Genomic DNA, 15,331 nt, shown 5'->3' on the forward strand with positions numbered 1-15,331 from the left:
TTTTATTTTTTTTAAATCAGACTTTGGAATAACCATGATTAATCACAGGCTGTTACTCAATTGCATAATTAAAATGAACTGAAAGAACCCAGTGTTTGGACACCAAATGAAATGATGTTCCAGGAACACTTTTTAAAAGGTTTACTTAAATGCAGGACATTTATTTGCTGAAAACGTGCTAACAGTTTTATCTCAAGTCCAGTCAGGGTTTATTTTGGAGTGACATTTACCAAGGAGCACGCCAGTCGGAGTCTCCTCACTCCTCTTTGCACTGACTTATGCATTGACCTGGGGCCGTATTTATCAAGCGTCTTAGAATTACTCCTAAGAAGTCTGCTAAGAGTTGACTTATGAGTAAAGAAATTCTTCGCTGAAAGCTGCACTTAAAAGTTAGTTATCAAGCGTCTTACTCACACTTTCAGCGAAGTGTAGGACTGAATTTTAAGTGTCACACTCAGTGCTGAATTACGACATTACTATGTGTCGTAAACGGAATTTTAGGTGACGTCATTTCTGTGTTCACAGAAATGACCAATCACGGTTGTCTAAGGATAAAGAAATATCTTAGAAATATTTAAGTGGACATTGGGAGTGTATATTTTGACAATAAACTACAAAATAATACAAAACAAACAATATTGGCAATGAATCAAAAATAAATGTTTCCTTTTCTTTCCAATTCATGTTCCCAGTGGCGAAATATCGAAGCATTGTGATGACCTTTAGTTCTGCTGTGAAAGCTCTGCTGTGTGATGTTGCTGATGAGATGATGCCCCTTATTAAATCTGTGACAAAAATAATACCCGCTCTGTCTAAACGATATCGTTTGATCAGCTGCTCGTCATCAAACAAAGCCAGGACATCCTTCCGCTCCCTGAACGTTCGCGCACGTCCCTCTCGCCTCAGTGCCATCCCCCGCTGGCAACTCCTAACCACTTAGGACACCGCTGAAGGTCTCTTAAATATCGTGGAGAGTAGGAGTGATTCTTAGACTTAAAGGGGAACATTATAACAATTTCAGAATTGTTAAAACCATTAAAAATCAGTTCCCAGTGGCTTATTATATTTTTCGAAGTTTTTTTCAAAATTTTACCCATCACGCAATATCCCTAAAAAAACCTTCAAAGTGCCTGATTTTAACCACCCGTCCATTTTCCTGTGACGTCACATAGTGAAGCCAACACAAAGAAACATGGCACATAGAACAGCAAGCTATAGCGACATTAGCTTGTATTCAGACTCTGATTTCAGCGGCTTAAGCGATTCAACAGATTACGCATGTATTGAAACGGATGGTTGTAGTGTGGAGGCAGGTAGCGAAAACGAAATTGAAGACGAAACTGAAGCTATTGAGCCATATCGGTTTGAACTTATGCAAGCGAAACCGACGAAAACGACACGACAGCCAGCGACACGAGAGAAAGCGAGGACGAATTTGGCGATCGCCTTCTAACCAACGATTGGTATGTTTGTTTGGCATTAAAGGAAACTAACAACTATGAACTAGGTTTACAGCATATGAAATACATTTGGCAACAACATGCACTTTGAGAGTGCAGACAGCCCAATTTTCATCAATTAATATATTCTGTAGACATACCCTCATCCGCGCTCTTTTCCTGAAAGCTGATCTGTCCAGTTTTGGAGTTGATGTCAGCAGGCCAGGGAAACTAGGGTCGATATTCTTCTCTTGATCATCTTTGGTTGCATAAGGGACGGTGTGAGCCAAGACATCCAGGGGGTTTAGCTCGCTCGTCTGCGGGAACAAACTGCCGCTATTGCTTGCCGTGCTACCGAGGTCCATTGTCCCTGAATTGCTCACACACTCCCGCAGATTTCAATGGGGGTCTGGCGGCAGATTTCTTTGACTTTATCGTTGGAAATGCATCTGCTTTGAGTGTCGCAGGATATCTACACATTCTTGCCATCTCTGTCGTAGCATAGCTTTCGTCGGTAAAGTGTGCGGAACAAACGTCCAATTTCTTGCCACTTTCGCATCTTTGGGCCACTGGTGCAACTTGAATCCGTCCCTGTTCGTGTTGTTACACCCTCCGACAACACACCGACGAGGCATGATGTCTCCAAGGTACGGAAAACAGTCGAAAAAACGGAAAATAACAGAGCTGATTTGACTCGGTGTTTGAGAAAATGGCGGATTGCTTCCCGATGCGACGTCACGTTGTGACGTCATCGCTCCGAGAGCGAATATTAGAAAGGCGTTTAATTCGCCAAAATTCACCCATTTAGAGTTCGGAAATCGGTTAAAAAAATATATGATCTTTTTTCTGCAACATCAAGGTATATATTGACGCTTACATAGGTCTGGTGATAATGTTCCCCTTTAAGAAAGTTGATAAATAGCTTTTATTCTTAAGTTTGAGAGTAGGACTAAATTTCGCAAATTCTCAGGACTTAAGTGTAAAATGGCACTCTAAGACGCTTGATAAATACGGCCCCTGATCACTGACCGTGTGACCAACCCGGGCCGCCTTTTAGGTAGCCATCCTCACTTAAGGTAAAGGAACAGTCAAAATAAATTGCGTAATTAATCTGCCTCTATACATGATTAATGTAACAAATTCTTGGGATAGAAGTCTTTTTTTAAATTGGTCAGTCTGGGATGATGGCGTGTGATTGTTTACTACCTCCGTCCTTAAAGGGGAACATTATCACAATTTCAGAAGGGTTAAAACCATTAATCAGTTCCCAGTGGCTTATTTTATTTTTTTAAGTGTTTTTCTAAATTTTACCCATCACGCAATATCCCTAAAAAAAGCTTCAAAGTGCCTGATTTTAACCATCGTTATATACACCCGTCCATTTTCCTGTGACGTCACACAGTGATGCCAATACAAACAAACATGGCGCATAGAAAAGCAAGATATAGCGACATTAGCTCGGATTCAGACTCGGATTTCAGCGGTTTAAGCGATTCAACAGATTACGCATGTATTGAAATGGATGGTTGTAGTGTGGAGGCAGGTAGCGAAAACGAAATTGAAGAAGAAACTGAAGCTATTGAGCCATATCGGTTTGAACCGTATGCAAGCGAAAACGACACGACAGCCAGCGACACGGGAGAATGCGAGGACGAATTTGGCGATCGCCTTCTAACCAACGATTGGTATGTGTTTGTTTGGCATTAAAGGAAACTAACAACTATGAACTAGGTTTACAGTATATGAAATACATTTGGCAACAACATGCACTTTGAAAGTGCAGACAGCCCAGTTTTCATCAATTAATATATTCTGTAGACATACCCTCATCCGCTCTCTTTTCCTGAAAGCTGATCTGTCCAGTCCAGTTGGAAATGCATCTGCTTTGAGTGTCGCAGGATACCCACACATTCTTGCCATCTCTGTCGTAGCATAGCTTTCGTCGGTAAAGTGTGCGGAACAAACGTCCAATTTCTTGCCACTTTCGCATCTTTGGGCCACTGGTGACCACTTGAATCCGTCCCTGTTCGTGTTGTTACACCCTCCGACAACACACCGACAAGGCATGATGTCTCCAAGGTACGGAAAACAGTCGAAAAAAAGGAAAATAACAGAGCTGATTTGACTCGGTGTTTGTAATGTGTTTGAGAAAATGGCGGATTGCTTCCCGATGCCGAGAGCGAATAATAGAAAGGCGTTTAATTCGCCAAAATTCACCCATTTAGAGTTCGGAAATCGGTTAAAAAATATATGGTCTTTTTTCTGCAACATCAAGGTATATATTGACGCTTACATAGGTCTGGTGATAATGTTCCCCTTTAACACACGTGTAGGGAACATACCAAAGACTAGGGATGGGTGATACTGACCAATAAAATGCCTTCTAACATACTGATCAGAGTAAGTAAGTTATAACCCCCCCAACATTTTGCAACCATTGAACTTATTGATTTATTTTTTTTGCCCAAGAGGGACAAGCGGTAGAAAATGGATGGATGGTTGCAGCCCCTAGACTAGATCTGACCAATTTAAGTCTATGAGCATGAACTGATGAAACGTCTTCTGAGGCAAACCAAACAGTTCAGTTGCGATCGATTGAATGCCCTGAGATAACAATGACCTGGATGAATGAGAACATTCATAAACGGGGATGGTTGCTAATGAATTTTTTTGGGGTTGCATAAAAAGACACATTTCTCTCCATACCTGGTTTGCTAATAGTTAAATATATTATGTAGGTGTGTAACGGTACACAAAAATGTCGGTTCGGTACGTACCTCGGTTTAGAGGTCACGGTTCAGTTCATTTTCGGTACAGTAAGAAAACAACAAAATATACATTTTTGGGTTATTTATTGACCAAATTTTCAAAATCTTCATATTTTTCTTAGTGGAATATTTGATGTGAAGTAATGGGAACCTTGGATAGGTCAATAATTCATACTAACATTGATTTTGATTCAATATTATGTTTTGAGCAATTTGAAAGACAAAAAACAGCTTTGTTTTATTAGTCAACATTGCAACTTTTTCTAAATTACATTTAACCTTTAAGCTTTTTTATTTCACTTTTGTTATGTTTTTGTTTATTTTAATAGTATTTTTAGAATGTGCCGTGGGCCTTTAAAACATTAGCTGTGGGCCGCAAATGGCACACTTTTGACACCCCTGCTATAGATAATAAACATTTTTATCTGATAAATCTATGGATAAAAAGCAGAGCCTGGCGACGCATGCGCGTTTATCATAACTCTCTCTCTCTCTCTCTGTCTCTGCCCCTCCCTCACCAATGCTGCTGCGCGCACAATTTGTTTTGTTTTTAACCCCTTCTTAACCCTGAACGTACATTAAAATTACACGCAACCCTAACTCAAAATGCCGGACATTTGAGGCATTTAAGAAACTCCGCCCTGACAGCTCCGCAAAAGAGGACGTATGGTCAGTCTATCGTAGCCCTTTAGCTGCTAGCATGCCGTGTGTTGTGCCTCGGTGTGCATTGTTTACACAAAGTGCGTTACGCTACTTAATATGTCCGTGTGGAAACTTGTTCGGTACACCTCCGAACTGAACCGGAACCCCGTACCGAAACGGTTCAATACAAATACACGTACTGTTACACCCCTAATATGGTAATTTTGAATCTATCTAGAAAGAACAATAACTGCAAAAATGACATTACAACAAACACAAAAAGAGCAACTTCCTGTAAGCAAGCAGATGTTTTTGTGACCATCCTTTTGTGTAAATCAACTGTATCAAAATATACAATTTAACCTGAATAATGACTTAAGGCCTACTAGAAGTAGTCAATTGATGATTGTGAAGGGAATACTTAGTGCGGCCCAGTATCACCCCATCTCCACCTCTAGCAGCTCGATATCGATTGCGTTTGGGGGCTGTTCTACAACTTGACATGTTTGTGCAGTCAGTGTGCCTGAACACAACACAAATATTGATACAGCTGGCGGTAAAACCGACACCTGCACCAGCTGACAATACAAACCGCTCCAGCTTTATGTATGATGTATAAGACATTTATCAATTGGCTTGATTTGTTAATCCTCTGACACAGGAAAGCGATTGGCACAGTTATTTTGTTTTGGTTCCTTTGTACTTTTCCTTACATGAAACGCAATCCAGCTGGATTTTCAGCTGCATGAGCAAAGCAGACAAGAATAAAGATGACAAGCTGAGCATGTCCGAGGTCAAGAAGTTCATGCGCCTCATCAACGCCGATGTGGAGGACAGCTATGCAGACATGCTCTTTGAGGTCATACCACTGGTTCATTGTCCAAGAGTTACAACTTAACTTATAGTCTTGTACATCTGTATTCAGTTTTTTTTGCATTTCCCAGTCATGGGTTTTAACAGGGCGTCCTTTGATATCCCTTTTTAGCAATGTGACAAATCCAAGTCGGGATTCCTGGCTGGAAAGGAGATCCAACATTTCTACGACCTGTTGACCTACCGGGAGGCAATCGACGTAATCTACCAGGAGTATGCCAAGTCTGCCGGCGCCATGAGTCCTGAGGACCTAGTGGAGTTCCTGATGAAAGAGCAGAGAGAGAAGACAACACTGGAGGACGCCAACAAGATTATTGACAAGTTTGAGCCGGATGAAAAAGGTCAGAAGCTGACATTGGACTTGGTTTTGTTTTCAAACTCTATTGTTGTTGTAGGCATATCATTCTTCTTCTATACTCTAGTTCAGTGACGTGCGGTGAGGTTGATGGCTGGTGAGGCACTGACTTCATCACAGTCAGATTTACAAACATATGAACCCTAAAGAGTATCTTATTCACCATTTGATTGGCAGCAGTTAACGGGTTATGTTTAACAGCTCATACCAGCATTCTTCCCTGCTTGGCACTCAGCATCAAGGGTTGGAATTGGGGGTTAAATCACCAAAGATTGTTCCCGGGCGCGGTGCCGCTGCTGCCCACTGCTCCCCTCACCTCCCAGGGGGTGATCAAGGGGATGGGTCAAATGCAGAGGGCACATTTCATTACACCTAGTGTGTGTGTGACAATCATTGGTACTTTAACTTAACTTTACACATACAAACTGTCGCACACAAAAAAGCACATTTAATTAAAAAAAAACGTTATTATGGTCTTACCTTTACTTATAAATGAAGTCCATGCGCTGCTGTTGTGCTGGATTAATGCACCCCCTGACAGGAGTGTTATATCATATCAAATCAAATCAAATCAACTTTATTTATAAAGCACATTTAAAATTTACCACAGGGGTAGCCAAAGTGCTGTACAATGAACAGGTTAAAAGATAAAACGAGTACCGAGCAAACACAACACAAACAGAACACGATAAAAAATAAATAATTAAAATAGAATAAATAAAAACATAAAAACAGGTTCACAGCAGGTGTATTATGGGGCGCCATTGCAGGATGGATATCACTCAGTGTTAAAAGCCATTGAATAAAAGTATGTTTTTAAGAGAGATTTAAAAACAGGAAGAGAGGAGGCTTGTCTAACACTCAGGGGTAGGTCGTTCCAGAGCTTGGGAGCAGCAACGGCGAAAGCTCTGTCACCTCTAAGCTTCAGCCTTGTGTCAGGGACCGTCAACAGCAGCTGATCGGCTGATCTTAAGGATCGGGTGGGGCAGTAAGGCTGAAGGAGGTCGGAGAGATAGGTTGGCGCGAGGTTGTTTAGACATTTAAAAACAAAAGGAGTTTGAAATTGATTCGGTAACGCACAGGGAGCCAGTGAAGGGACGCTAAAATAGGGGTGATGTGCTCACGTCTGCGGGTCTGTGTTAGCAGACGAGCAGCAGAGTTCTGCACGAGCTGCAGGCGGGCGAGGGAGGCCTGGCTAATGCCAACATACAGGGCATTACAGTAATCAAGACGAGTCGAGATAAAGGCGTGGATTAATTTCTCAAGATCATGTCTTGATAGAAGCGGTTTCACTTTCGCTATTTGGCGTAATTGATAAAAGCTTTTTTGAACGACGCTGCTGATTTGTTTTTCAAACTTAAAATCTGAGTCAAACTTTACCCCCAGGTTTGTGACACAGTCGCTGAGATACGGGGTCAGAGTGCCGAGGTCAACGTTGGGGGAGGGAGAGCGACTTGGACCGAACAACATAACTTCTGTTTTATCTTCATTTAGGCTCAGGAAGTTAGCTGAAAGCCAGACTTTGATGTCGTGCAGGCAGTCAATAAGACGTTGAACCGTGTTATTTTGTGCCATGGGAAAATAAATCTGGCAATCATCGGCGTAAAAATTAAATGCAATACTGTACTTCCTAAAAATAGAACCAAGGGGGAGAAGGTAAAGCGCAAATAAAATTGGGGAAAGGATTGAGCCCTGGGGGACCCCATGTGGTAAAGGAGCTGTGGACGACATAAAACTGTCTACTTTTACACAAAAACTCCTGTCGGTTAGGTACGACCGGAACCAGTTGAGGGCGGCGCCCTTAATGCCCACACAGTTCTCAAGACGAGTGATTAAGGTGGCGTGGTCGACGGTGTCGAACGCAGCAGACAGATCTAAAAGCACCAGGACAACATATTTACCAGAATCAGTGGACAGGAGGATATCGTTAAAAACTTTTAGAAGCGCTGACTCTGTGCTGTGGAGGGCTTTAAAACCGGACTGGAACAGCTCAGTGATACCATTATCCTCTAAGAAGGGCAACGTCTGACTGTAGACAACCTTCTCTAATATTTTGGAAATGTATGGAAGATTAGAGATAGGTCTGAGGTTAGAGAGGAGAGAGGGGTCGAGGCTGGGTTTTTTAAGTAGAGGTCGTACCACTGCATGTTTAAACTCTACTGGAACTATTCCAGAAGAGAGGCTACTATTGATAATGTTAAGGACACTTGATCCAATAGTAGCAAGTACCTCCTTAAACAGGCGAGGTGGGAGGGCATCTGCAGGAGAACCAGAGGGCTTCATATGACTAACTGTGTCACTTAAAAAAGAAAAGGACACTGGCTCAAACTGATGGAAAACAGAAGAGAAATGCAGAGGAACAGAAGGGTCATATGAAGGCTGAGATAGACTGGCTCTAGTTGACACAATTTTGTCAGTGAAAAAATGGAGACAATTTTCACAGAATTCAAAAGAAGCATCAAAACCAACAGATTTGGGAGCATCAATGACAGTGTTAATAGTTTTAAACAGAACTCTGGGGTTGTTACAGTTAGAAGATATAATCTGAGATAGATAGATATATATTCATTTCTGCTTTTACAGTCATCTGAAAGGAAAACAGGCTTTCTTTAAAAATGGCAAAGGACACATGCAGCCTGTCTTTTTTCCATTTTCTCTCTGCTCTTCTACATACGCGCCTGGCAGCCCGAGTGACGTCATTCAACCAGGGCTGAGTCGTGGCTTTAGAGCGGCGGCATTTGAAAGGCGCGATCGTGTCCAGTGTTTGTAAACAAATAGAGTTGAACCCAGAAACCAACTCTTCAGTATTCAGACATACAGAGGCTGCAGAATTATCATCACAAAGAGTCGAAAAAATAGAGGAGAACCGAGCAGGAGACGAAGAATTAAACATGCGAGAGCGTTGGGGCGGAGCGCACAATTTAACTGGACACTGCGTGGGAATATCAAACAAGATCGGCATATGATCAGAGAACAAAGCGTCGCAAATGTCCAAATTAAAAACACACAAACCATACGAGAGCACTAAATCGAGTGTATGCCCGCGTTCATGTGTAGAACCACACACAGACTGTACAAAGTTAAATGAGTCGATTATATTCAGGAAGCTCCTGGAAAGCGGCTCGTCTGGACAGCAGGTGTAAATATTAAAATCACCCACAATAAGGACACGATCATATTTGGGCAGGATTTCAGCCAGAAATTCAGAAAAGTCAGTTATAAAGTCTTTGTGGTACTTTGGTGGTCGATAGATGACGGCACACAGGACGACATCAGAAAGACCCAGTTCAAACATGCACAGTTCGAAGCTTGAAAAGGAGGATTGTAGGCGGATCTGACGGCATTTAAAGTCATTTTTAAAAACGACTGCTAATCCTCCTCCTTTTCGACCGGACGGCCGTGGGGAATTAAAGTAGGAACACTCCGGAGGCAGAAGTTCATTAAGAGGGGCGGACTCACCGGCTCTCAGCCATGTCTCCGTCACACAGAGGAAGTCCAGTCCGCGGGAAGTGAAGAAATCCTTCAGGATAAACGTTTTGTTTGTCAAAGATCTTGCGTTCACAAGACCGAACCTGGTGGGGGCCAGCACGTCCAAGGCCGCAATTAATCCGGGTGGGGCCCGACACACAGCCCGCAGGTGGCGGGAATCCACCCCGCGCCTCCGGGGGCGGGGACAGCAGGAGCGACGACGGCAAGCCTCTTCCTCCAAACCAACGATAGGAACCAGCTAGGAGCCGATGGGATCGAGCGAGCGTGGGTGCAGGAGGAGACCGAATACCGCACCATTCCTCCTTCGGGAAGCCGGGCCAGGAGTGCCCTAACTTTCACCAGCTGGCCGCCACGTTTACCGCGGCGCCGGAGACTCTTCCGCCGGGGGAGAGGAGCCAGGGGGCGGGAAAGGAAGGCAGGAATCCGGCCAGGTGAAAAAGCTGACTGGGACGTCGAAAAACCAACGTCGAAGTTGATCATATCAGTGGGAGAGGGGCAAAGATCCAACAGTGTTTGGCGGTCATACACAAGCAGTGAGCTGACAGAGACGAAAATAGACGCAAAAAACACAAAAACCAACAGAGCTGACAGCGAGAGACGGCAGGCCAAAGCACATACTGGCACCATCTTGGTCGGGGCGTGGCCAATCAGCTGCAATCAACTAAAGCCCTCACTTAAACTTTCCACGTGCAAGATTGAATCTATTTAAAAAAGTGTAACCGAGGGTTTATAAATGTCGCCTATACTGTATGAAACTACAAAATAACAAACACGGAGGCTCCAATTTTACACGAGGACCACTTTATTTACTTTCTTTCAAAAACCTCCGCTCCACTCCAACGTGTCATCACTTCCGCTCAAAATAAGAGCTCAAGGCATATACTGTATAACAGCGCATAACAAGAACTTAACATCACAAAGAGGAAAGCCCATAAAAATAGGTTACAAAAGTTATTTAATAAGAAGCCAAAAAGTGCAAAAACAATAATGTTCGTGTTGGAGGAGTTGTGAATTAGGTACACCTGCAGTCTGCAGGTGTACCTAATGTTGTGGCCCTGCAGTCATTCACAACTCCTCCAACACGAACATTATTGTTTTTGCACTTTTTGGCTTCTTATGAAATAACTTTTTTAAATAGATTCAATCTTGCACGTGGAAAGTTTAAGTGTGGGCTTTAGTTGATATAACACTCCCGTCAGGGGGTGCATTCTACGGCGGGAGTGCAGGAGGCGGGATTACTGCGAGCCTCAGCCAATGCGTCTTTTGCAGCCGTTTTATGATCGCTCAGCACAAAAATACGTTACACACATACAGTTGTTGACAAAATACACTGTACATTATATACCTCAGCTAACTAAACTATGGAAATGTATAATTCATATAGCAATACGGTCTCACTGCACAGCAGGCCAGCAGTTAGCCAAGTCCGCAATCCATGTTGCGGCACTGAGTGACGTGCCTCAACTGCCTGCTGTTCACCGCACCGTCTCTTCTCAGTATTTGAACGGCAAATGTGAAAATTCAGCGATTTTAAATAAAAATAATCTAAAACTGGTGAAGTTAAATGGAAAATAACTTTATAGTATAATCACTGGAAACATATAACAACTTAATTTTTTTTTTTTTTTTTACTTTTTTTTTCTTTCCATGGTGGCAGGTGAGGCCCCGCCTCACCTGCCTCTAGTGTCTGCACGTCACTGCTCTAGTTGCTGTTATTCTAAACATTATTTTTAGTGAAATCAGACTCTCACTGAAAGTTCTGAATTCCTGGGTTTAAATCCAGTGTTTTATTAAGCGGAATGATGTTGCAGTATTTGTACATGCAACATTTGTAAATCACAAAGAAGACGAGACAAGGGGCACAAACTCCAGTCGATGAAAGCAAGTCGAAGAATGTTTTTGCAGTGATCACTTCGTCAAAGGTTTGTTTGATATACTTTTAACGTTTAGTATTTCCCATTCAGTGTTTCCCCAGAAAATGTGTTAGTTAAGGTGGTGACTCTCCAGGGGTAGGGGACCGGGCAAAGGGGTGGGTGGGTGTAAGGATCGGTGTAACTCGGCCTGTCTCCACCTCGTCGCTGCCACTACAGCCTGGGGGGGGTAATAGACTACAGACTGTGGTGACGTAGGCCGGCTTCGTCGCGTGAAGAAGCCTACATCTTTTGGTTGTGTTTTTCGCTCCATTTGCTGAATGGCGATATACGATATATATCAAGATATTTTTTCCGTAAAGTAAAGACAAAACAGTCCTAGTTACCTGAGATACTAAAATAATGACTTACTGTAAGTAAGCGTTTGAAAAAAGAGTTAAAAGTGGGGCCACATGCTGACATATGTTCAACTCATCATGCTTAATTTATTACAGCATTTGGGAAGCCTGTAGTTGATTTTTATTATGGAAATGTTATATTTGTATCAACATGTGATAGCAGGGACCTTGCCATTCAAAACTAGGCTGCTACATTACTAATGATTAATGTAACTATAGCTGAAAAAAATGGTACAATAGCAATAGGAGAGACTATTCATCCCTGAACACCATGGAGTTCATGTAGGCTTTATGATGCAGTTACATTATTATATCAACTATCTGAGAAAGCTTCAGGAAACTCTTCTTTTAACATGTCCTTTTTTGCTACTTCAACACAGAAAAAGGTAAAGTGAAATAACTTAGTTAACTGTAGGACAATAATGCTTGTCTTTCTCTCAGACAGACAGGGCTTTGCTGTCCGTTTAATGTGGGGCGCACACACACCGTTACGCTAAAAGCTAATTAGCCTTCACCTCAAGGATTGAGAGCAAGCTGAGCTGCCGCTTATGTTTCTAGAAGGTCAACGGGCTCAAAGTGATGTTACTAGTAGTTGACTGGGAGGTGTTTATTTTAATTTGGAGAAAGTCCGCTACCTTATGCTTACCTGCAAAACATCTTTCTGCTAACCCGTACCTTCTCTCCTCTCTGCCTGCCTCTGTAGTGAGCACTGACTCCATGTGCTCTGAATACGCACTGCTGATTGGCTGTTACCGCTCTGTGTGTAACCAATCAGATGGTTCTGTGGGTGGGACAATGCTGGGTGCTGCAGAGACATACTGACAGAGGCAGAGGCAGAACTAAGCGGAGCAGCTTGTTAAGACTTTAGTTTAGGTGGTGGCTCTTTGTTGTTAAGGCGGACGCCTTAACAACAAAGCGCTGCGGGAAACCCTGCCATTGAAGTATTATCTTGATATTATTTGTTGTTCACATTTTGTAAAGCATGAACTCTGAGTTTAAGAAATCGGTTAAGTTTTTACCAAAGGCAGCAGTTAAACATTGAGCTTGCAGTACATACACAATGTTGACATCTGTACAGTGGTGTGCCGTCAGGGCCAGCAAGACCTTCTCTGCTGGCCTAACATAACCAGAAATCATGATCATATTTAAAGATACAATAATTTTTTAAATTTACTTTCCCTAAATATCTAAAATTATTCATACTCTCTTCATGTCATACTATGCTCGTTCCAGTTCTGTTTTTAGTTTTAGTTTGTATACAATCAGAATTCAGCTAGCTTATGTTGCCATGCTGTACCAAATCTGCTAGATGCCTTCAACAATGCAGGCGTCTCTGCACTTTAAGTGAACGGACACATACAGTTAATAGACAGTCGTGATAGCCAATCAGATCACGAATTGTTGTCAGTAAGGCCTTTTAGATGGCCTCACGTTGAATGTTAAAGTTAAAGTACCAATGATTGTCACACACACACTAGATGTGGTGAAATTTGTTGTCTGCATTTGACCCATCCCCTTGATCACCCACTGAGAGGTGAAGGGAGCAGTGAGCAGCAGCGGCCGCGCCCGGGAATCATTTTTGGTGATTTAACCCCCAATTCCAACCCTTGATGATGAGTGCCAAGCAGGGAGGTAATGGGTCCCATTTTTATAGTCTTTGGTATGACTCGGCCGGGGTTTGAACTCACAACCTACCGATCTCAGGGCGGACACTCTAACCACTTGGCCACTGAATGAATGTGACATTTACGCGTCCTGTGATTGGATACTCATCGCGACCGTTAGCGGATGAATTTGAGAACACAGAGTTAAGAGATAGTTGTGATACCCAATCAGATTGCAAGTTGTTGACAGTAGCTGTTCTGTTACAACTAAAAGTTGTAAACTCTTGTTGTTAAAGTGTGTCATGCTTGTCATTTAATTAACAATGTTACATGTGTATTTGTCGCCATCATGTGGTCAGGGGCAGTTAGTATATCTTTGAGAAGTGTGTACTTTGAATCAAACTTTGACCGGAAGTTGCATGAGCCAAGCAGAGAAATTTACGGTATAGGTTTTAATTGCTGATGCGTTTTAATTGATTTTTTAAATGCGCCAGAAAATAACCCGTCTTGTTTAGTGTTAATGTGATTCAATGCGCAGTAGTGCGTAAATTTGTTCCTGTATAGTATTTCTCCAGCAATGATCATGTGGTGACATAAATTATGGTATTCTGAAAGGTAATCATTGCAGTCGGAGATCACTGAAGGCCTAGGTGGGAAACGCACGGTCCGCCACTGCATCTGTAGATGTATTTTGATATAGACGCGGAAGACACGGCTACTCGTAAACGACGCATACAACAAAAACAAGGCAACAAACACGGCTGTAGACGCAAAGTTAAATCATGAAATGTGTCCTTACCCGAGCAAAAACGATGCATGATTTACCCGATACTAATTTCTTTGACCCAGCCACACACAAAAAAAGTTGTAGACCTCCATGCTTTTCCAAGTTTCCATCTGTTTTGTCGTGTAGAATGACGATATGTCTGGGAACGCGGACGATAGATAATCCTTGAGATCACTGACAAATCTTTAGGGATCGATTTTATTGCATAGTTTGCATTTTTTGCTCGTATCTGCTTTTAATAAGAACATCTAGGCCCTTTGTGTACTGTGATAGATCACTCTGTTGGCTGCACAGTAGTCATGTTGGTTTAGTGGCCCACCACTTTGTTCATTTCCGTTCAACAGTCACGTGTCCGAATACGACCTATACAATAATCTGCATTTATTGAAGTGCAATAATCTGCAGAGTTTTGAGATCCAATGCAAATTTGTGTGCAAACATTGGTGTAATGCAGTGTTTTTCAACCACTGTGAGATACAGTCTGGTGTGCCGTGGGACATTATCTAATTTCACCTATTTGGGTTAAAAATATTTTTTGCAAACCAGTAATTATAGTCTGCAAATGATGTGTTGTTGTTGAGTGTCGGTGCTGTCTAGAGCTCGGCAGAGTAACCGTGTAATACTCTTCCATGTCAGTAGGTGGCAACCGGTAGCTAATTGCTTTGTAGATGTCAGAAACAGCGGGAGGCAGGGTGAAGGTAAAAATGTGTCTAATGCTTTAACCAAAAATAAACAAAAGGTGAGTGCCCCTAAGAAAAGGCATTGAAGCTTAGAGAAGGCTATGCAGAACAAAACTTTTCTTTCTTTCTTTAGTTTATTTCGAACATGAACACACTTACAGCATAATACATCACACAATTTCATATCATTTCACTTTACATCATGTCCGAAAAGGAGTAGGAAGAAGAAAAGCTTATTTAATCCTACCCCTTTCCCATTTCATAGCGTTTACAAATATATAGAATCATTTACTGACCTTTTTATATAATAAAATAACATCTGTGAATTAGTATACACAACAGTTTTGTAATATGTAATTAATTAATTCAGTCATTATTAACATACTTTCTTTCTTTCTTTCTTTAGTTTATTTCGAACATGAGCA

At 42.1% G+C, this 15,331-nt stretch overlaps 1 protein-coding gene across 1 annotated transcript in view; it reads left to right on the forward strand.

The window, feature by feature from the left end:
- LOC133581483 (1-phosphatidylinositol 4,5-bisphosphate phosphodiesterase delta-1-like) overlaps nt 1-15,331 on the forward strand; it is a 72,681-nt gene that overhangs the window by 16,517 nt on the left and 40,833 nt on the right. Inside the window, exons 4-5 of the mRNA XM_061935500.1 lie at nt 5,579-5,708; nt 5,835-6,063. Of these exons, the coding sequence (XP_061791484.1) occupies nt 5,579-5,708; nt 5,835-6,063 (359 nt within the window). The remainder of the gene's footprint in view (nt 1-5,578; nt 5,709-5,834; nt 6,064-15,331) is intronic.

Source organism: Nerophis lumbriciformis, linkage group LG03 (genome assembly GCF_033978685.3).
Source record: "Nerophis lumbriciformis linkage group LG03, RoL_Nlum_v2.1, whole genome shotgun sequence".
Classification (NCBI taxonomy): domain Eukaryota; kingdom Metazoa; phylum Chordata; class Actinopteri; order Syngnathiformes; family Syngnathidae; genus Nerophis; species Nerophis lumbriciformis.